General features: G+C 41.9%; 1 protein-coding gene across 1 annotated transcript in view; it reads right to left on the bottom strand.

Annotated features, from left to right (window-relative positions):
* LOC123986094 (cytoplasmic dynein 2 heavy chain 1-like) overlaps positions 1-22,661 on the bottom strand; it is a 37,635-nt gene that overhangs the window by 5,828 nt on the left and 9,146 nt on the right. The window contains exons 4-11 of the mRNA XM_046074175.1: positions 18,211-18,226; positions 17,843-17,959; positions 17,323-17,549; positions 16,325-16,429; positions 12,183-12,299; positions 10,050-10,157; positions 9,437-9,538; positions 743-832 (exon numbers count right to left, since the gene is read on the bottom strand). Coding sequence (XP_045930131.1) covers positions 743-832; positions 9,437-9,538; positions 10,050-10,157; positions 12,183-12,299; positions 16,325-16,429; positions 17,323-17,549; positions 17,843-17,959; positions 18,211-18,226 — 882 coding nt within the window. The remainder of the gene's footprint in view (positions 1-742; positions 833-9,436; positions 9,539-10,049; positions 10,158-12,182; positions 12,300-16,324; positions 16,430-17,322; positions 17,550-17,842; positions 17,960-18,210; positions 18,227-22,661) is intronic.

Genomic DNA, 22,661 nt, shown 5'->3' with positions numbered 1-22,661 from the left:
TGCCGAAAATAATCACCATAAATTATTTTAGTCTGAGCCATAACCCAAAAGTACTTAAGTTTGGTCCTTGGACCCAGGCTCAGGTAAAGGACTCGTGTCATTAAGAGAGACACCAGAAAAAGGTCTGTGATATCTGAGGTGTAAGGTCCTTTTTAAATCATTTGAAACGAAGCAAATCCAAAAATGTCCTCCCGCAATATTCTTCAGAACTGGAGGACAAGGCTCCCAGTAGAATATGAATGCACAATGGATTTAAATGGATCCCTCAGTCATTATGCTAATGCTGATTAGAAAACTCTTAGGCCTCTTTAGTCTCATTCTCGAGAGAGTAGTGCCAGGGGCGTCTGGGTTTTTTGATAACCAGTAAGGTCATCAACCAATGCCTTTACTACCAGTTATCCCACAGATATTTTAGTTGAACACAAAGGTCCTCTTATAGTAGCAGGCCTGTATGATTCTCAGTCCCTGAAGGAATAACAAAAAAAAAAACATGACAACTATCACAGACCAGATGTTTAATTAGTTCATGAAAAAAATATGTTTTTTTCACACTGTATAAAGTCTGGAAAATGATCTCTTAAAGTATTCTCCAAAATTAAAATGTACTATTACAGCTAAAGATGGTTGTGTGTTTGTCTTACTTGACGTGCATATGCGCATTTGATGTAAGTATTGTTTGGGTGCTTGTGGGAGAAAGAGAGAAAGACAGGCAGACTGGCAGAGAAAGAGGAGTAAGTGTTACCTGTATCGCAAGAGCCCGTGTTACTACAGCTCTGAGGTACTGCATTGGTTCTTCTGGTCCCTCCCATTTATTCTGCCATGTTAAAGGACACTGACACAGAGGAAAACAAGAATACATGAATACAAGCACATAACAACAACTTCCTCATTAAATGAAGCTGTCAACCCAGAGAGCTACAGCAGCAGCATGCAGGAGGACTGCAGATCCACTGAGCTGTGTTGAAGACAAGGTAAAGTAGCTAATGTCTGCCCAAAAAGTGGCTAGTGTTTTCCCTCCCTATTTTTATGGTGGTGTGTTTTAGTTATTATTATTATTTGTTGTCTGCCGCGCCGGCTCAAATTCCCGTGAGATGGAATGAGCTAGAAACATGAAACTTGGGGGGAATAACTGGAAATGGTGTGCATCAGCTTCCATAGAAATATGAACTCAATTGGCCACATGGTGGCGCTGTAAATAACGCTTAAAAATGCAAACTTTGAAAGGCCACGCCCCTTACACCGTAACTCCGATTGACTTGAAATTTCTCACACAGGTGCAGCTCAATGTGCTCTACAAAAAAGCCTCAAGGACTATTAAGGTCCGCCTAGAGTTTTTTTCTGCCATTTTGAATTTTTTGAAAATCACATTTTTGACATCTCCTCCTAGACTGTAGCTCCGATTGCCACCAAATTTTCGGTGAATCATCATTGGATCAAGCTTATTAAAAGTTGTATAAAGCATGTCGATATCTCAATTACTTTTGAAGATATGGACCAATGAACTTTGAAAGGGGCGGGGCTCTGGACATAAATGACCACAAATCAGCAACTGTAGAGCCGATCATCACAAAACTCACAGGATATGCTCAGATAGGTGCCTCGGATATACCCGGACAGTTTGATGTACATACGTCACTAGGGGGCGCTACAAGCGCAAGACAACTGCTTAGCATTACACAAATTACACTATAAATCCCATATTGATTCCCATATTCATTCTCAATCATCACAAATCTCTCAGGACATGTCCTCATAAGTAAATGAAACATGTCCTGAAAGTTTCATTCAAATCGTACACCCGGGGGCACTGTAAATGCAATCAAACTGCAGGGCATAAAACGTAAAACAGGCTTCAAAATGCATATTGTTTGTCTAATCAACACAAAACTTGCAGGATATGTCTACATCAGCACCTCACACATACACTGCAAGTCTCATTCAAATCGACCACTAGGAGGCGCTATAAATGCACAAAAGGAAGCTATTGATCATAAAATGTTTGTCCCATCCAGTGGTGCTGCCGGGGGGCCACGGCCACCCTAATAAAATTGGTGGCTACCCCAGTGAAGTCCTTTGAAAGACTGGTGTTTCACCTGAAGGACATTACAGGCCCCTTGCTGGACCGCAGTTTGCCTACAGGGCTAACAGGTCAGTGGATGATGCAGTCAACTTGGGACTGCATTACATCCTGCAACACCTCGACTCTCCAGGGACATATGAAAGGATTCTGTTCGTGGACTTCAGCTCGGCGTTCAACACCATCATCCCAGACATCCTCAGCACCAAACTCACCCAGCTCAAGAGACCCATCTGTCAAACTCCTGAAGTTCGCTGACAACACAACGGTCATCGGCCTCATCCGGGATGGTGATGAGTTGGTCTACAGACGGGAGGTTGATCAGTACGCTCTCTGGTGCTTTCACACCAACCAGGAGCTTAACTCACTCAAAACTGTGGAGATGATCGAGGCCTTCAGGAGGAGCCCCACCACTCTGCCCCCTCTGTCTCTAATCAGCCACCTGTTTACTGGTTACCAATTATTATTTATTCATCATTCTCTATCTCAGTGTTGCTCACACGTTTCATACTGTTATATTGTCATATTGTATATACTGTTTACCAAACCCACCTACCTCAAGTACATAGCACCTGCACATAATACTTATTCAATCCAGCATCCTTTGCACTATGCTGCATCGCACTGTGTACATGTATTCATGTATGTGCACCTGTATATCACAGCCACCTCCGACATGTACATAATAATGGTAATAATAATTTACTCCTGCATCCTTTGCACTCTGCTAATTGCACTATTGTCTCAGTCTTTATTGTTGTTGTTTATAGTGTGTATATATATGTGTTCTCTATACTGTAGCCTGTGTTTGATTTTATTATTGTATTATTGTATAAGTAAGTGCATGGTGAGCAATGTATAATCCAGAGTCAAATTCCTCGTTTGTGCACACATACCTGGCAAATAAAGCTGATTCTGATATTATGTCACTCCTGTGTTAATAGTTAAAAAGTGCTTAGTAGCTTATAGGTGTTGTCATATTAGGCTCTGTCACTTTAAGAGGGTAACCTCTGACCCTGAGCTGTGGCCTCCAATTCGTTCAAGTAGATGCCTGTCACCTTTCTAAACTTGTGATTGGTTAAGGGGCGGGCCTAACAGGCAGCGCGGAGCAGAACTACGAGTCAGCCTGCTACTTCCAGCCTGTTTTTCTCTGGAGGTAACTTAGCCACAAGCTGCAGCAGACAGAAAGGTGTAATTTAATAATTATACAGACAGTCAGTAGCCTGGCTGGTTTATAATAAGTTTGTCAATCTGCTACACAGTTTTGTGTACTGTACTGTGTGAGAGCCGTGCTAGTCTGCAGATAGCAACAGGTTAGCAACATCGCTAACAGCAAGCTAACGTTAAACGGACACTGTCTCACTGACAGCGCCGCGCGTGAGCTGATAAGCACCTCTGGCTTTGAGGGAGACCATCTTGTACCTGTTTTCATCTTCATCTTTCTGAGAGGATTGCAAAACAGAGTTATCTGGACGATGCTGTGAAACTGAACTTACTTTAAAGGGTTAAACATGGCTGCCCAACAAACAGGTGGAGGAAACAGCTACGAGCTCAGTGACGGTCGGATCGTAACGTTTTTTAAACTCTGTGGAAAATGTTAAACAGCACTGCGGGGCCGCAACGAGTCTGCGGGCTCTCTGAAAAACTTCAGTCCTCCAGAAGTTTGCCCAGAGGAAAAGCCGCTGCTGCGCCTTTCTGCTGAAGTGAGCCTGCTTTGGTGAGTGAAGCATCTTTGATCATCCTGACTCTGTGCTAGTGCTCCGTGTATGGGACAAACTGTTGTGCTGGATCGGTTGATACCAGGCTATGGATTGCGCTTGTTGTCATGTAGCCGCATTTATGCTGCTTTATTATCCGCGGTTATTACGCCAATATGGCGGCTGGCTGCGCTGGATGAAAGGTACGGAGTTTTCCCAGTAAACGTTTTGGTCTTTGCAGTCAGTGCTCTCCTACAAATAAAAGGTCAACTAGCGTATTTGAAGAACTATTGCCCAACACATACAGATACATCACACATTAAAACAGGATTTTTATGGCCGCTTGCCATAATGCAAACACATTTTTTACATCTCCTCCTAGACCGTAGCTCCAATTGCCACAAAATTTTCTCTGGATCATCATTGGCCTTAGCATATATAAAGTTGTATAAAGCTTGTTGATAGCTCCGTTTTAAAGATATTGACCAATAAACATGTAAAGGGTGTGGCTCAGGACATAAATAGACAAGAATCCGCAAGCGTTGGTCCAGTCATCACAAAACTCACAGGATATGTCCACATGAGTGCCAGAAATATGCCTTGAAAGTTTCATTCAAATCGACCTCTATGTGGCGCTTTAAATGCATTGTAACTGGACGTGAAATGATACAAATCAAGCTATAGATCAGAAAATGGTTGTCCAGTTGTTACAAAACTTGCAGGATATGTTTTATAACAATTTTGAACCGTATGTGTGAAATTATTTTGAAGGCGATATTGCGAAAAAAGGTATGAACCTGCGAATCGCCGCTTGCGGCTATATTTTTTAAATAAAGTTGCTAAAAACAGTCTTAAAAGTCACTCAACTGTGGGGTGTCCTTATAGCCTAGTGGTGTAAACCGCATACCATAAACACAGATGGACAAACCTAACAATGGACCCTCACTAAAGGGCATGCACTCTCCTAGGCTACACCACCACTGTGGTCCAGCTAAAACATAACATAACATAACCCATGTTTTCTGTGATAAATTTCTGATGGCAAAGTGTTTGCAGATATAAGTTAATCCATGAAGTTCTTATCTTACTGTATACTGTATAAATATTTGCCTTGTTACACTAAATTGAATTGTGATCACAAGCATCACAGTGACAAAAAAACATTTTATATTTTGTACATGTAACAGTTCCTTTGACTCACTTTTGTCCATCTGCCCGTGCCTTGTGTCTCACATTGAAACTGTAGTGACTACCACATTTAACTCTCCTAGGCTGCACTGCCTCAGCGGTTTGGCAAAATAAATAAATAAATACATCTCCACAGAAAAATGACAAATGCTGCTGTTTTTCTGTGGACACTGCTGTTCTTTTTTTAAAAAGAAATACCAAAGCAGGATGTAGTGTGATGTTGTTATGGTGCAGCAAATAGTGAGGAGCACTGGATGAATGTACAAAAGTACAGCCAACGTCTTTCCAGATGCTAACTAAATCATTTTAGTCCTTAATGATACCTTAACCAATGAGGTGGCTGAATACAAAATGCTCATCTGTGTAATTTTGAAATTCTCAAATGATTCATTTTGGAAAGCACTGACAAATGCAATAGTTGTGTGTAGGTGGCAAAAAAATGCTTCCCTCAGGAGACAACTGTTAACTCTGGAGCATCTGGAACAGTCCATGTTGCTTTAACTGTTAAACAGAGATCAAAGAACTGCCGTCCACACACGCACAAATATGCACAGCGGTAGATTGAGGAGTAAGAATTTGATGTTATTCAAGCTTGGCAGTCATAATGGAACTAAAAGAGACCTTGTGTGTTTCTTAGCTGCATTTGAACCAGTCACATTGAAGTGTGTGAGGAGATAAACATGCAAGCTTAAGTTATGTTACTGACGTTTGCAAATATGTGTTAATATTTTATGATCAACGTTACTGATGCCAAAACAGAAATGTACGTTCAGAGCTACTGGCATCCACTGAAAGCATACCAGAGAACAGATTCAAATATATTTTCATTATTATTTTTGTTTTTCATATAAAGCAAATAAACAGACTGAGCAAGAGGGAGATCTCTTTATTTAGTTTGAAATAAAGTAATCAATGAATACTCCCACCAAATTAGTCTTTGTGTTATTTGAGTTGCACCCAACCAATGCTTAACATTAAACATAGTACCTCATGAGGAATTCACATTTAATTTTGCATTACAGTTCGCTGCCAGAGCATTTAATTGGTGCAAATTCTCCTAGGTAACTCGCTGAGTTTTTCAAATAACTGCTGGGGGCTTGCTGGTGAGCACGTGTTTTGAATAAGAAGATTACTTTGATTGCCTTTTGTTGCTTATGACACCCAGTTAAATAAAATACAATAAAAACGATCAGTACTGACATGCTAATTACTACAACTGGCACTGAAAAATTAACTGATGCTAAAGATAGTTTAACCTTGAATCAAAAAGCCATCTCTGCATCAGTCCTCATGTACTGATATTTACGCAAGCAAATACAGGTCATTAATATTAATTTCTTACACTGAGAGAGAGAGAAAAAAAAGAATCTCACAAATTCAAGCATGTGAATGTGTTTTGCAACTGGGGAAATATTTTGTGCACAGAGATATAATTTGCACATGTGTAAAAAGTTTTTGTAGCTGTAGAAATATTGTGTGTATGTGGTAATAAAAATAAGTGCAGGAATATTTTCAACAGCGAGGTGAACTCTTCTGGGATGTTAGCATGGAACATGCCAGTAAAGTTTTAGTTTGCCTTGGACTCCTCCATGTTGACTCCAGATGGCTAAAGTAACCAGAACACGCTGAAACCTTTTGCCCCCTGATTAGACAGTTTGACTTCCTCTGATTTAATTATCAGTGGGCAGCGTGCTGATTGCTGACAGCTTGGGTGTAAAAATAGGGTCAAAATTTGTGCTTGTAACTCTGAGCTTGTAACTTCAGTGTTAGGAAATTTGTGTGTCCGTCTCTTGGACTTTGTGAAACCTCACTGTTGAGAAAATTCCTGCACACATTATATTATTATTATTTTTTTTTTTTTTACAAATATGCAAAATATTTCTACACTTTTTACATATGTGTAAATTACATGTGTGTACAAAACATTTTTCAAACATGCACAGAATATTAAGATAGCTACAAAACTTTATTACAGACTCACACAGTGCGTGCAATCTTTTTTCACATGCACACAAAAGGTGATATACAACAGCAGGCTGTGAAATTATTTGGGAACATCATTTCACAAGCTCAAAATTTTAATGACCCTTATTTGCTTCCATAGATATTAATGATCTTTCCCCTGACTAAAGGCAGTGGTGATATTTATTTCTGTTTTGCAGCGCTGCGTACCACTCTGTCTTCTGATGCTTGGGTAGTTTCCAAGTATCTAATTATTTTTTACTGCACAGCTGAGGAGAGCAGCAATGGAGCTAATCCCTCCAGAGCAGTGGCTGCCATACTTACAATATTACAACCCCAAATGATCTATTTTCCAAATATATAAATCACATCACCACAACGTTCTGTTCTTCTTCTCTGGTCGAAACTGGGCTAATCAGTGATGGTTGGTTTGCAAAGACTCCCAATCTCATTTACATTCTGGGTTGTAATACTATTTTCAACAACCACCTGTTAACTAATTGGAAATCTTGGAAATATTCTATGTAATTATTCCTTTTTTGTTTATTGAGGGATTTGAATACATAATTTCTCCTGCATTAGAGGAAAAAGGTCAAATAGGTAATATTTTATTGGACAGAACTTTGCATGGGACTGAATGATTTTTAGTATACAGAAAAATTCCGGGATTATTTTATTTATTTTTTTATTTATCCTTTATTTAACCAGGAAAAAACCCATTGAGATTAAAAATCTCTTTTGCAAGGGAGACCTGGCCAAGACAGGCAGCAAAATTACATCACATCATTACATACGTACAAAAACGATTCATCTCTATCTGTCTAGCATTTCTTTTGTTTAAGGTGGTGGTATGGATAAGGATTTACTGTCATTAGCTACAGAATCTACACTTTACAATATAACTGCAGACAATGAAAGGTTAACAAATTAATTGAGCTATAATGGATATTGGAGAATGATAATATTGCTCTAATTTGTGCAGTACTGAGTTGCAACACAAATACGTTTTAGACAAGATTTCAGTTTTAAGTAAATGCAGTTAGAAAATAAAACACTCCATAACCACGTAGTCAATACAACTGAACAGAAATTGTAAAAAATCATTTTCACTTTGTCGCTATATGTCCTCTTTCTTCTTAAGAAGGAGTAAGCAGCTTGTTAACTTTACGACCGTGATGTAAAACATTGCCCATCACCCAAAGTCTCCAGGTGCTAGATAAATCATTAAGTTTTAAATTCTGCTTTAATATGTGCATGGATTTTGTGGATTACCAGAACACACAGCTGCATCAACAAAGATAAAAGCTATTGTTCAACACAATGTGATCTGGGTCTGTAGAAACGCTTGGAAACAGGCCTGTGCCAATATTTTGGGTCATAATCATAGACTGTATATAATTAATCATCTTTCTTTACAAAACAGGCTATGGTAAAACTCTAAGTTGCACTGCTCTACAAAACAAGCAAAATGCATCTGTTTGAATATCAATGTCATTGAAATGCTGCATTTTACATATTTTATGCACAACACAAATGGAGAGAACATCTTAAAATGGGTCCTAGAAATGATCATGGAAAAAAGCTGTGCTCGCTACTTTGGGCCATGGGAATGTGTTTTATACTGTATAATTAAAAAGGGGGAGAAACAGTTATAAAAGTATTAAACAGGAATGAGAGCTCATCTGTTTTATATACGGAGTAATTACTGCACGTCGGTCAGTCATCAGGCACTATGAGATGTCCTCATTTGTGGAAACTCATATCAGATGGACACTTAAAAGAAACGTGAGTGTTCTGGGTTTACTGTGACCATGAGCACTGATTTAACATAGCAAGCAAACAGTTGACTGGAACTATGTTTGGCCTGTTGTGATATACAATTACAAAGGACATCTCATTTTTATGTATGTGCAATGCATAACAATGGAATAGTTTAATAGCTTGAATATCCCCTTGATTATCTTATTTGCATACATTTTCCATAACACGTTATAGATCGTTATTGGAAAAATATTCTTATCAATATTGTGATATTGATTTCAACTATATCTCAAAAACCTACCTGGTAGCTAACGCATGTCATAGCCTTGGTATTGAACACTAACTTAAGTGAAGGGATATGTTAGAGTGGAGAGAGAGAGAGCAGGAAAGAGTGAGGCAAACTGGAGAACGTTGGTTGGGAGAGAGGTGAGATGAATCAAAGATCCAAACAATGTACATAACTGTCAGTGGAGAAAATATTTGAATCTCATATTACTTACAAGAGACAGGACGGTTGCGGTGTGCAAATTTGATACCATGGCAACAAGTGCAATATAAGATAATTTAACTACTCAGTTTTTATTCCTTTTCATCTTTTGACTGAACTGAGGCCCAATTAAAGTTCATCTTTAAAATGCACAAACACAAACTAGCTTTTACAGTATGTTAAGTTGTTGTTTTTACACACACACATACAATATCTCAAATGTACTTCCCCTTTACCTTTCTGTGTTTATTTCTCCTTTCTTACCTCTTGATTGAGCAGGGCAGTGGCCAGCTTTTGGACTTCAGGAGTTAGCAGTTGTGTCCCTCTGATGACCTTGCTCAGGGCAGCCAGGGATTGGTGGATGCTCTGTAATAATGCTTATGGTTTAGTGTACATATTGTGCCAACATGTTTAAAACACTGGTACATGGGGGGGGGGGGGGTGTAATTGACTGACAGGGCTCAGTTACTGGCCTGTCTTATTTTCATCAAATCATCATTACTTTAGCTTTCTTAAAAACAAATGTTATTATCTTGCATTGAAGAAAGTATTCAGTGCACATGCGAGTGCTGTATGAAACCATACCATTATACAGTACTGTTGAGGCATTATTATGAGTGTTACATACAGACTTCTGCTAAAACACAATCTAACTGTTTGATTCACACTCATCTCATGCATCTTCATGAAGCAAAGTCAATTTCCCATCATTTATGTACAAGCCCTGTGCTATTTGATGAAAGCTTTGTGCCAAATTACAAAGGTTCAATAAACACCACCCAGTGAGAATGCTTTCCTTTTTTGACAATGAAATAGAGGGGCATCAAACATTTCTGAAATAATTTGAAAATGTAAGAGCACTGGTTTTCTGACACACCTGCACCAAGCGGATGGCGTTGAACTGTTCCAGAGCGATGAATGACAGTACAGGTGACCTGTGACCTTCTGTAGGCGGGGCCACCTTCTGGTGGATCAGAGTAGAACCCTGATAGACAGCAGACAGACAGGATGGACAGATTGTTGGAGTCATGGTAAAACCGTAATTTGCATCATACAGGTGCATCTAAGAATATCGTGGAAAAGTTCATTGTGAGCACCAGAACCAGACAGAGAGATTAAATGCTCAGGAAACCTTTGCAGGTGTTTTGAGTCAATGAGCTGATTAGAGAGCTCTTCTCAAGCCGACATTTCTGTATTATACAGTCTTTATTCTAAAATAATAACACATTTTGAGATACAGGAGTTCTGATATCCATGAGCCGTAATCATCAAGAATAAAACAAACAAAAAAAAGCTTTAAATATTTCATTTAATGTGTACTGAATCTAGAACATATAAAAATGTCACTTTTTCCACGCTATTTAACTTTTTTGAGACAACCTTCGTTCTAATGACCTCAGAGCAATATATATTTTTACTCTGTGCTGTAGCGCTTCAAGCCCTGCTGTATAAAATTATACAGTGTACTGACGTTGCTTTATGTCACTCTTATCACTTGACCACAACATCCTGCTCAAATTTCCCGCTACACAGTAACACGGACATAGTATTATTTAGAGTAAGATGTATAATGCATTTCATAACTGCTGCTGTGCATCAGCATCTTCTCTTCCATTACTGTAGTATATCTTCCCAGCGATCTCTATGAACTAAATTCTTCTGTCCTTGTTTCTTCCACAATAATAAGATAACCAAATAGGAAACTGTCTCTCTCTCTCTCTTTGTTTACATTTAACATAGAGATCTATCAGAAGTACACCAAGAGTTTGCGCCTTATTTGTGTACAAACACAAACAGACACAGAAAAAAACAAATGTGCACAAACACTGATATTTTGCAGAATCCTGTTGCAGACATCACACTCGGTATGTGCACCTTATTTTGTTTTCTTCACATTTATTCAGTAAGAGGCAGGGGACGAAAGAGAGGGAGAGAGTAGGATGGAGGGATGGAGACAATGGAGAGTGAGAGATAAATGAGACAAACATCTATCTTGACGACAGCTCTGCTATTGTCTGGATTGTATATAAAATGTAACTTAACAGCCAATTAAACAGTCTCTGCTTTCTTGTGCCTCTCCTCTCGATCCGGACTACATAAGGATTTGTCAAAATAAATACATACAATACATATCCCCCCCCCCCCCACACACACACACAGAAATGCACATGGCCATATATACACACAAAGCATGCACATTAATACACACACTAACGTTGACAACCAACCATTATAAACACACACATAATTTGCTTGCACAAGCATCTGTATTCAAGCTACACACATTGGCTGATGGTCAAACACAGAGGGTTAGTTGACGACAAAGGGCCAGTTAATTGAAAGCAGTCAGTGGTAGATTGTGATCTATGGGAAGCTAGCTTGTGATACAATGGCAACACTTAACACAGTCAATCATTCTCCTCTCAGTAAGTAAAAAACAACTCTGTCTGCAAGGGACTGAGAGAAAGTGAGAGAGAGAAAGAGAAGCAGAGAGAGAGAGAGAGGGAGGCATAGGTGCAAATGAGAGCAAAGGATAGGGCATGTGTAATTTACAGCATGAGAGTGAATAAAAGAGAGGCAGAGTAAGGGAGAGGGAATATGGTGGCTAAATTATTTAATGTAGAGGTAGATGTCCTTTTGATTTGAAAAGGTGCCGGTCTCCAGGCAACCACACACAGGAGTGCTGCCTGACTAGGCAAACCAGTGGCTATCACTCACAGTGCTCAATTAGACTCTACTAATTTCCCATTAGCTTTCAAAGCTTTTAATTCTAGCTGGATGCTGCTGCATGGGCAATGTAAAAACGTGATTTCGCATACAAATAAAAACCAGCTGCAGACCTTTTTTAAATCAAGCTGATCAAGATGAAATTCATAGGGTCAGCTTTGCAATTTGGTTTGAAGAGAAAGGTCAGCATAAAAGAAAAAGGTTTGATTCTTTCTGAAGAATCAGTGGCGTGTGCTTTCAGTTTAGAAAGGGTGGGAAAGATGAATTGAAAAATAAAACTGACCTGGTTGAGTTTCTTCCACAAGTTGAGGACCGGTGAAAGTCCATTCAGCCAGAGCTCTCTGTCGAACTTTGAACCTGTTGCTACCGAGCGGCTCAGGACTCGCAGCTGGGAAATAACCTGTGAGTCAGTCAATGATAAACACAAACACATGAATCAATTTTGCAAAGGAGCAAAGGTACCTGTTTCGTGTAGTTTCTGAGTGTGGCATTTGTTTATGAGATAGGTCCTGTAGCGCCCAAAAATCAATAGCCCATGTTGCTTGCAAGTGTGACTGATGATACCTCACTATGTAGACAAAGAAGGTATTTGTGGTATTTACTAAATCACTCTTGTCTCGTGTGTAAAATATGTAAAATGTGAACAGAATAAATATCTACTTTTGCTAATTTTACCCAAAAGTAATGTATGATTAATAAATCCACTGTTATTTCTGAAAATGCGGTAATAAAATGTCATTGACATCTGTGGTGGCTGCAGTCTCCAGAGACAGTCAACACTGTCCTGGAATATTACAACTGAAAAAAAAGGCCAAACCCCAAAAACATCTTCTAACAGCTTCTTACACACCTAATCAAGCATGCTTAGCTTCAAGCTTAGAGTCCTGGATAGTGCTTTTATCTTGACTCAGTGTGTGTGTCTGTTTGGTTGTGTGACTTTCTATATATGTGTGTGTTGTGAGGAAGGCAAAGCGCCTGATAAATGGCTTTCATTTGGGCCAGGAGAACTCTTTACTAACACTTGCTTTATCTTCTCTGCTCAGGAGGGAAAGTGTGTGTATGTATGTATGTGTATGTGCATGCATGTGTGTGCTTGTATGGAAGAGAGAGAGGAAAAAAGGGAAGGATAAAAAAACAGATAGTTAATCTAGGACTTCACCCTGACAGCGATAGAAATGAGGGCAGCTGAGGATGGAGATTTGAAATATACTGGGGTTAAAATATATAGGGATTTAAATATATTACAATTTATTCTTATCTCAACCTATGACTACCAGGCAGCAACTGCATTTACCGTCATAACCAACTGGGAAGAAAACGTTACTAGACAATATCTATGTGCAAAAAAGTTCAGTTTTAATCGCACTGGGTGTCGTCAATTTTGGTATGGCTTTCACTTTAATTCAATGTAATCCAGGATTGTGGTTCGGGGTTTTTAATCAGGCGATTATTTCTCATGGATTTAGTCAAGATGACGTTCAATAAAGACATCTACCGAGCAGATCTTACAGTATAATGGAGCTATTGCTGAAACTGAACTGAACATAAGCACAATCAGAGACAGCTCATTTATTTGGAGAAGATGGGGGGAAAACATTCTTTCTGGATATACACATATTTTCATTGTCTTAATTATGACATTGCATATAAAAACACATTAGGCACATCATAATACATCACGTCTGCAGGCCAGAGGGAATCCTCAGGAGACCATTCTTGGGTCATTCACACTACACTTATGCATTTTTTTAAATGGCATCCACTAAAAACCACTGATTAAGTCCCCTGGGTTCTGTTCAGTGTGTGTGGTGTGCGGCAAAGTGCCCATCCCACAGAAAGTGACAAGTGTCTTTAGGGAGAGGAAAGGGCATAAATTAAGAGGGAGGGGGGAGAGAAAGCATGAACATGACAATGACGAATGACAGCAGGAGGGGATACAATCACAAGTAGGGGAGAGGTGGAGAGAGAAAGAAAGACAGTAACACACACACACACACACACACACACACACACACACACACACACACACACACACACACACGGCCTTGTGAGAGTTGTGTAAATTAAACTAGGTTGGTGGTTCCAGCGATCAGCAGACCACAGTGACAGTATGAATGGACTTAAATGCATTAACACCCACTTGGGGGCTGTAGAACGCAGCTGTAATGGTTCTGTGTGGTTTAAATGCGTTTGCTCAGGATAATGGCACACACAAAAACATCTCTTTCTGTCCATTCTATCACTCCCCTTTCATTTGTGCACTAGTTCTGTGAACAGGTGTATTAAGTTCTGTTATGAAAACAGTGATTTTGCTCTTGAAAAACAAGGATGAGTTGCAATTCTGTGTGAGTCACGCAAGAAACAAATAAAAAAGTTGGTCGGAAAAACAGAGCAGTTCCGCCATGCACCTTTCATTCAACATCCTGTATCTCTTCTATTACTTTTATGATTGTATCTTCTAGCCTTTCCTTTTGGTGCGATGCCTCTCTCTCATTCTCTCTCTTAAACATACGCACACACAAACACATACTGTGAAAGAACATATTTGGTGTATGTGAAACTGTGTTGTGTTGAGTTACATCAGACTCTGACATGACCATCAACCACTACACAGAAAACCATGCATGTGCGCACACACACATACATATTTGTTCCTCTATCCCCGTGGGGACATCTCATTGTGTGTGAATGCTGAGTAAGCATTCACAGCCTATGTTCTTCTATACCTTTATTGACATAATGCATTCTCTTACCCCTTGTCCAAACCTAAACTATCACAACTAGATGCCTCACCTTAACCCTTACCCGAAATCTAACTTGAACCTGATTATAACCTGAACCCTGAAACTTAACCCTAGTATTAAACCATACAAAGGATCTCTACCCGTGGGGACCTCAATTTTTGTCACCATCGATTAGCGTTCATTCAGGTTAAATGTCCCCTCCGGGATATAAGAACAACACGCACACGCACACGCACACGCGCGCACACACACACACACACAAACACACACACACACACACACACGCTTAACTTCTTTCCCTAGCCGCTGATCCGGTCCCTCAACTTTCTTGAGAATGACCCCGGTTTTATTTTCCCTGTATCTGAGTTATAGAGATGTAAAGTTCTATGGTTAAACAGAGTGTTGTGAGCTTAAAAATACATTATATAGAAGTGACTTTTTAAAAGCATTTTTATTTATTTTCTAATCCAAACATACACAAACATATCAAGGTTGCCAGTTGGTTGAGAAACTCTGCCTTCACCTACATACCTACTTGTGTAACCCCAACCTTTTCACCAGTAATAAACAAATCATCTAAATCTAAATCATCTTTTCTATTTGCACTGTTGAACACTGCACTGTTTGTTAAACGTTTAGTATTGTTACATTGTAGTCTTAAAATCAGCTTTCCCTTAGAAACACAATGACCACGCAATGACAACATAACCTTGACAACAATCAAAGCAGACATGATATTCACTGTGATGGATTGCCCATCTAAACCTAGTTTCATGTCTCTGCAGGGTGAATTTTATTCCATAGTGAAATAAATGGAAACGGATGGCTGCCTGGTATAATGCTTTAACCTTAAATTGAAGTCCTGACCCTAAAATAAACTGCTTTTATGTCTCCTGAATAGAGGTGTGTCCCTGCAACATGACTGGGGATGTGGGTTTGTTTGAAGGATAAACACAAACATATACATTAACTCACACACTCAAAAACACACATACACAGATTATTTACTGATAAAACAGAAATAACTGCAATTTCATTCAATGTTACTGCACAGGTTTTCACTTACAATCTGGTACAGTAATCACCTCTGTAATATGAACAGTAATTAGGAGATAAATTGCCTTTTTGTAAAAGAAGTGCAATGAAAAAGAAACTGAGACTTCTTTTTGGCAGGAACATCTCGTTTGACCTGACTCAGTGAGTGGAGCTTTGTTTTAAACCCCAGAAGCTGGAAAACTCCAGTCTCTCCACTGACCAGATCCATGTGCTTCACTGTTTGATACACACTTTCAATGTAGATTTCTTCACTGACATGGCTGCTTGCTGTTTTGCAACACTGCACGTTAAGAATAAACTGTAGTGTTATTACAGAGTAAAACTGCATTAGGTTAAAACAATCTAGATTTGATTTAGTTTAATAGAACCCATACTGATCAATTAAAATATGCTCTGATTGGTTCTGATACCTAATTTTGTTGCATGTGTACTGATGAATGTGTTCGTGCTTTGGTTAGTTTGTGTGAGCGTATGGGGAAAACAATTTATGTGTGTGCCTTTGTGTTTGTATTTCTGCATGTGTGAGGTAGAAATTGAGGTTGTGGTGGAGGTAATGGGTGTGTGTGTGTGTGTGTTTGTTTGTGGCAATAAGTGGGTGGCTGCGTGTGTATGAGTGTGGGTGCACCTGGGAGCTGATGATTCTCTGAGAGGATCTCTCTATGTTAGCAGGCAGACCAAAGAATGCAGGTCTGTCATCCTCTGGGAGATTCTCAATTACGCTGCGGTAGTCCTGGGAAGACACACAGACACAGGTCACACACAGATGCACCCACACGCACATATGAACAGAGAGATAATGTCAGCATGCTGCTTATTTTTTATCATAGCGCTAAGACACAAGACTTTAGAACTTCCAAGCAACACAAAATGAAAAAGTTAAAACTTGTAGCTTGCCTGTTATATTGGTGTGTGGGAGTACAGGATAAATAATGCTGCACTGTTCTTAATTAGGTGTGTTGTTTTTATGGTTTGATGCAACTTCTTAAAAAATATCCAGCTGGCACAAAAAGTACTATAGGCTTAAATTACTAAAACTTACCTCCCACTTACTACTGACTGTTAAATTGATTTAAACATACTGCCAACAGAAATGACAGATTCACATATTGTCTTCTTTTGCTTCCCAAATGAAATAGGCCATCAAATGAACTGACATATAATGAACAATTTTGGGCATGGATGCCTGCTTATTTATACTAAGCTGCATCAACAGAATACAAAATAATAGAAAGAACAAAACCAAGAGTCTAAACTTGAAGCTAACTCATTTGATTTGTTTGTACTTTATAAACCAGCTTAAAACGAAGCTAACACAACATGGACTAATGAAAGTTCAATACAGACCAAGCCACGAATAGTAAACCTAGTCAGAAAAGCTGGGAAGCATTAATCCAGTACCCTTCTTTTGAACAGTTTTCACGTCTCTGTCAGTGCACCTGGGACCATTAGAGTGTGTGTACACTACATTGCAGCTTAACCTTTAAAGCACAGAAAAAGTAAGTAGCAAAAATTCATTCATTGACATCTTTAAGAGCTCTACAGCACCTATACCTGTAAGTGTGAATTCAACTGTGTGCATGCCGACTGCATGTGTTACAGTACTGTGTCATCCTGACGACCTACCAATATAGAGCAAGAGTTTGGGAGGCTGATCTGAGATGGAAAGTTGCGTGCTCCCACTCTGCTCTTTCTCTGACCAACTGAGAGGGAGGACGAGAGGAGATGTACAGAGAAGAACTGCTCCAGGTAGGAGCGCAAGATGCGGAGGTCCGAGGGGTTGTCGACGCGGCCACCATAGATTGCGCTCTCCAGCAGGCCGTGAACAAACTCCCACTGGAAAGGTTTACCACCTTGGAGATACCAAGACACACACAAAGAAGGCTACAAACAAGTGTAATGAGTGCACACTTTCCTTTGTGTATGTGCGCACACACATAAAGAAATGAAAGGAGATAAAATGAAGGGCAGGTGCTCACATAAATACTCTGCATAGAAATGCAAATCCAGGTTATACTCTTTCGAGGGTAGTGTAAATTAAAGAGGTAACTGATCAAAGAATCCGCCGATTTAAGGTCTTATTACCACATGTGCTGCAGAGTAGAGCTCTCCACTGCATTCTAATGTTTGTTACCACCCCTCCTACCTTCAAAAAGCCTGTCGATGATCTCAAATCCAGCACGAAGGTCAGACAAAGAAAACTCATAGAACTTAGTCCAGCCCTGGATAAAGCACAGAGGAGAGGGAATAAGTACAAAAATTACTATAGATTTATTTTACGACCTACACAAGAGTCACAATATATCAAGTACGGGTTAGTTGCACTGTATGAAAGGTACCGAGCCCTGGAAAGGGGGGGGATGTTAATCCGCCTCTGAGCCGGGAATGTTGGCAGTAACAGAGGTGGAACTATCCCTTTGTGAAAAGCCACAGCCGGCATGCCGGAACAGGTGTGGCGTCTCAACGCTGATGTGTTACAAGTCAGGCCTTTTTTTTATTTTTTTTTAGGCTAACCTGGAAAGCCAGATCGCTATGAAAGCACACACAATTGCGGGATTATGCCGCAATGTTTTGTTCAGTGTGAATGAGCGAATGCAGCATATTGACAGCAGCTAATGACTCCCAGCACAACCAAGGTTTTGTTATCCAGCTCCAATATAAACCGCCTTAATACTTTCTGAGGGGAAATCTCCAGTAGCTGTTGAGCAAAGGCTTCTACACTATTGACTTTCTCGGCTTTTCTAGATCTAACCATCTGGTCAAAAGCAATAGAAAGACATGCTACACTACACCTTGGAGCATGGGCAGTGGAGACATTAGCACTGAGGCTTCATGGGGGGGAATAAAAAACATGTCTTCTGCACTCAGACAAAATATCATCAATAACCTTCCGCACATACAACAACCGAAAACCCTGGTTCACATCGAAACTCAGGCAGCTACGTCAGACCAAGGAGGAGGCCTTCAGAAGTGGGGACAGAGTCTTGTTCAACCAGGCCAGGAACACGCTGACTAAGGAGGTCAAAGCTGCAAAGAGGTGTTACGCTGAGAAGCTAAATAACAGCTTTGCAGCCAACGACCCTGCGTCAGTGTGGAGAAGCCTACGGACACTCACAAACTACAAGTGACCATCCCCAAACACTGTTGGTACTCAACGACTGGCAGACGAGCTGAATGGTTTCTACTGTAGGTTTGAAAAGCCCAGAGTCACTCCTCTTCCCCACTACAACGCCATCTTCAAATAGTTGCTGTTTTTTTTCGTTTTTTTTTTAAAACCTGTCCTGCCCAGCAGCCTGGTATAGAGTATGATGACCTGGATACCATATTGTACCAGACAGATTTTACTTTAACAAGAGAGTATTAATATACTCCTTTGTCTGTTTTATTATTTATTTAATTATGTATTGATTTGTCACCGGGCCAGACAGGGGGGCAGACACGGGGATAGGGGGGCACAAACAGGCAGCACAGAGAAAGGACAAGACCTGGAAGAGAAGGGGGATGGAAGGTGGGGACAACAGGGAATAGCAGAGAGAAACACCAATTGCAGAAAGCAACGAAACCTGCAATAGAACAGAGAGGGGGGCTTGGGGAGGAGAAAAACAACAACAAACAAACACAAACAATAAAAATAATAATAATAGTAAAAGACAACCAGCCGAACAGCAGCAATAAACAGCTGACATAGTATGACTACTAAGAGAAAAATGATAACAAGAAACAGTCAAGCACACTAAATAAGCAACACAGCACAGCCACAATAACAATTAATTTAAATAAGTAACTGAAAGAAAAGCATCAGGAATAATTCTACCAGGGACAACCTAAATTTGTTTGTGTCTATGTGTGAGACTGTGTCTGTATGTGTGTGTGTACATGTGTGTGCGCATAAGCCTGTTAAAGAATGTAGTTGTTAGTGAGAGTGGGATGCCACGACTGTGCCACACCTACTCCAGCAACAGGCAGGCAAGAACCCCATTAGCCAATAGGGGTGGGAGAAAGAAATCAAAAAACAAAGACTCCCAGATGCACCGCGATGCAAACGCGGAAGACCCCGACCCAAATGCCAGTTGACAATGTAATGCGGACGGAACGCAAGAAGCTTAACCCGCGGAAGAGCAGCGCCCGGACCGACCGCGGCGCACACAACATAGACCAGTGCTCCTCTCCACCCAGCACCCCACCACTGCGCAGCGAACAACCAAAACACCCAAATGCCACGCAATCATCAACACCAATGCACAAGTGACGAGCCCAACGCGCACACTGCGCAAGAACGGCGACACCCAATGCCAAGCCCCCTGCGAATCCTGTGTGCGAGGTCGGGCAAACGAGAGAGAGCGAGCGGAATAACACGACAGCGAAAGCCAGCGGAGAGAAACACCAGCAGCAAGTCCCAGCCCGGCAGCAAATGCGCCGCGCAGGTCACCGTGCACCCGCCAATAAAAGTCCGCCGTCCCCCCAACCGCCGGAAAAAACGAAGGCCGCCGGCGCCAGCCGACATCCGCCATGCCCAGCACGCCCCCCGGCCACCGTACAACACCAGCCAAACCAGCAACGAGGCAAAATCAACCAGCTCATCTGCATGCCACCACCAACCCACCCACTCGTCAAGGGCCGAGAACTCCAGGCACAAGCCCAGAACAAACTGGAGCACAGCCCTGCCCCGCACCTACACTGCACATCAAGAAAACTAACTATATACCTCAGTATCCAGAGGAGTCCAACAACTGGCCGACAGAGAAATGGGGAAGCATGGATCCGGGGCCAACGAAGCAATACAGGGACGCAAACTGGTCCCTCCATGGCAACGAGGAAATGCCTCCCCCGGACTCTAAACTATACTATACTCTAAACGCCCAGCAGCCATTCAGAGACCCTGCCCAGGGAAAAAGCACAATGCATCAAGATGCATCGACAATCGCACTACAATCCCACCGCAGCCCTCCAAATCGCAACCGGATCAACCTGCGCAGCGCCCAGAGACCCCCACCCCCAGAAGCCAGGGCATCCCGCGACCCCCCAAAGCGCAAAGGACCCCAGACCGCATTTCCCGGGGGAAGCTGTACCCCGCCCCAAGGAAGAACAGCAGAAAGCCGTGCCGGGAAGCTCACCGCCGCCAGGGAGCGATAATGCCGGAGAACCAGGCCAACAGTCCCCCAGCCCAGCCAGAGGCATCCCTCCCCAGAGTGCAGGCAGTGCCAGCAGCCCCCAAGGCTGATCTCATCCCTGGACAAGGGCTCAGCCCCCCCAGTCAAGCACCCCCAAGGAGGAGCACCAAAACCTACCCCGACAACACCGGCCATGTGCCCCAGAGACTCCCGAATGCCCCCACTGTGAGAGAGCTGGCAGGGGGAACAGCGGGAGCCCCACCCCTGCCGAAGAGGGCCCAGGCGAGGAGAGGAGACGACAGGCCCCCAGCCCAGGGACACACCACCCGCCCAGAAATGAGCATAAGCCACAAGCCCGAGTCCCCAGATCCCTAGGTCAAGAGCGGGCCCCCACGCCAGGGGAGCCCCGACCCCCCCAGCCCAGATCAGGCAAGGCCGTCACCAACCCCACAACACCCCCGACGCCCGGGGCTCCAGGGGCAGGACACGAGGCCAATGAGAATCTCCCCCGCTCCTTCAACCCCTCTGCCTGCCTCTGTAAATGTACTGTTTTGTGTTGGATGCATGTCATGGACATCTTCAAATAGTTACCTTCCCCCTCTGACCTCTCACCTGCACTCAAGATCTGTGAAGAGGACGTGAGCCACCTCTTCCAAAGGCAGAAAATCAGGAAGGCTCCTGGACCTGACGGTGTCTCACCATTGTGCCTGAAAATCTGTGCGGACCAGCTGGCCCCCATCTTCACTCAGATCTTCAACAAATCACTGGAGCTGTGTGAAGTTCCCTCCTGCTTCAAACGCTCCACATTCATCCCGGTCCCAAAAAAAACCTCCATATCTGGACTGAATGACTACAGGCCCGTTGCCCTGACATCTGTAGTCATGAAGTCATTTGAAAGACTGGTGTTGGCCCACCTGAAGGACATTACAGGCCCCCTGCTGGACCCCCTGCAGTTTGCCTACAGGGCTAACAGGTCAGTGGATGATGCTGTCAACTTGCAACACCTCGACTCTCCAGGGATATATGCTAGGATCCTGTTCGTGGACTTCAGCTCGGTGTTCAACACCATCATCCCAGACATCCTCAGCACTAAACTCACCCAGCTCACTGTGCCAGCCTCCACCTGTCAGTGGATCACAGACTTGCTGACTGACAGGAGTCAGCAGGTGAGGCTGGGAAACATCACATCCAGCACCCGGACTATCAGCACTGGCGCCCCCAGGGGTGTGTGCTCTCCCCACTGCTCTTCTCCCTCTACACTGTAGTGAACAACGGTGTGGATTTGTGCATTTTACATTGAATAAATTTGGAGCTACCCTAAATTCCTTTCTCCTCCCCAGAGAAGAAGGGGAGGGGTCAAAGTTGCTTTCTCTAAGTGCTAGCCCGACCATAAAACTGGCACCTTTTTGATTCCGAAGCTGATAACGCGGGGCCTGACTGTTAAACTGACAAAAGGACACGAATCAGCCATTGGCATCTCCCTGAACAGCCTATCAAAACTGGCCCCCCACACATGTTTCCGTGGCAACTGACCTTATTCTTTGTTTTATTACCACATCAAAAAGGAAAACCCCTGTCTCACCCAAGTGTGACATGGTCCAGACACCGAACTTTGAATGGCTAAGGACTGCAGTCTCCAAAGACTCAAAGCATTTAATTAAATCTTTAGTTACCTGATTACGTTTGCCTCTATTTGAGTAGTTATGTTAACTGTTGTTGCTATCTGTTGTTGATATTAGTGCTGAAAAGAAGTTACTTGTGCAGTGTTTTATTTTCAGCAAGACACTCCTTCATCTAATGTAATCAATGCTTGTTCATAATACTTTCCTACAAAATTCCTTTAGAAATGATGAC

This window comes from Micropterus dolomieu, linkage group LG17 (genome assembly GCF_021292245.1).
Source record: "Micropterus dolomieu isolate WLL.071019.BEF.003 ecotype Adirondacks linkage group LG17, ASM2129224v1, whole genome shotgun sequence".
Lineage (NCBI taxonomy): Eukaryota > Metazoa > Chordata > Actinopteri > Centrarchiformes > Centrarchidae > Micropterus > Micropterus dolomieu.
Note: the sequence above shows the minus strand (reverse complement) of the source record. Positions and strands in the feature narration are given on the sequence as shown.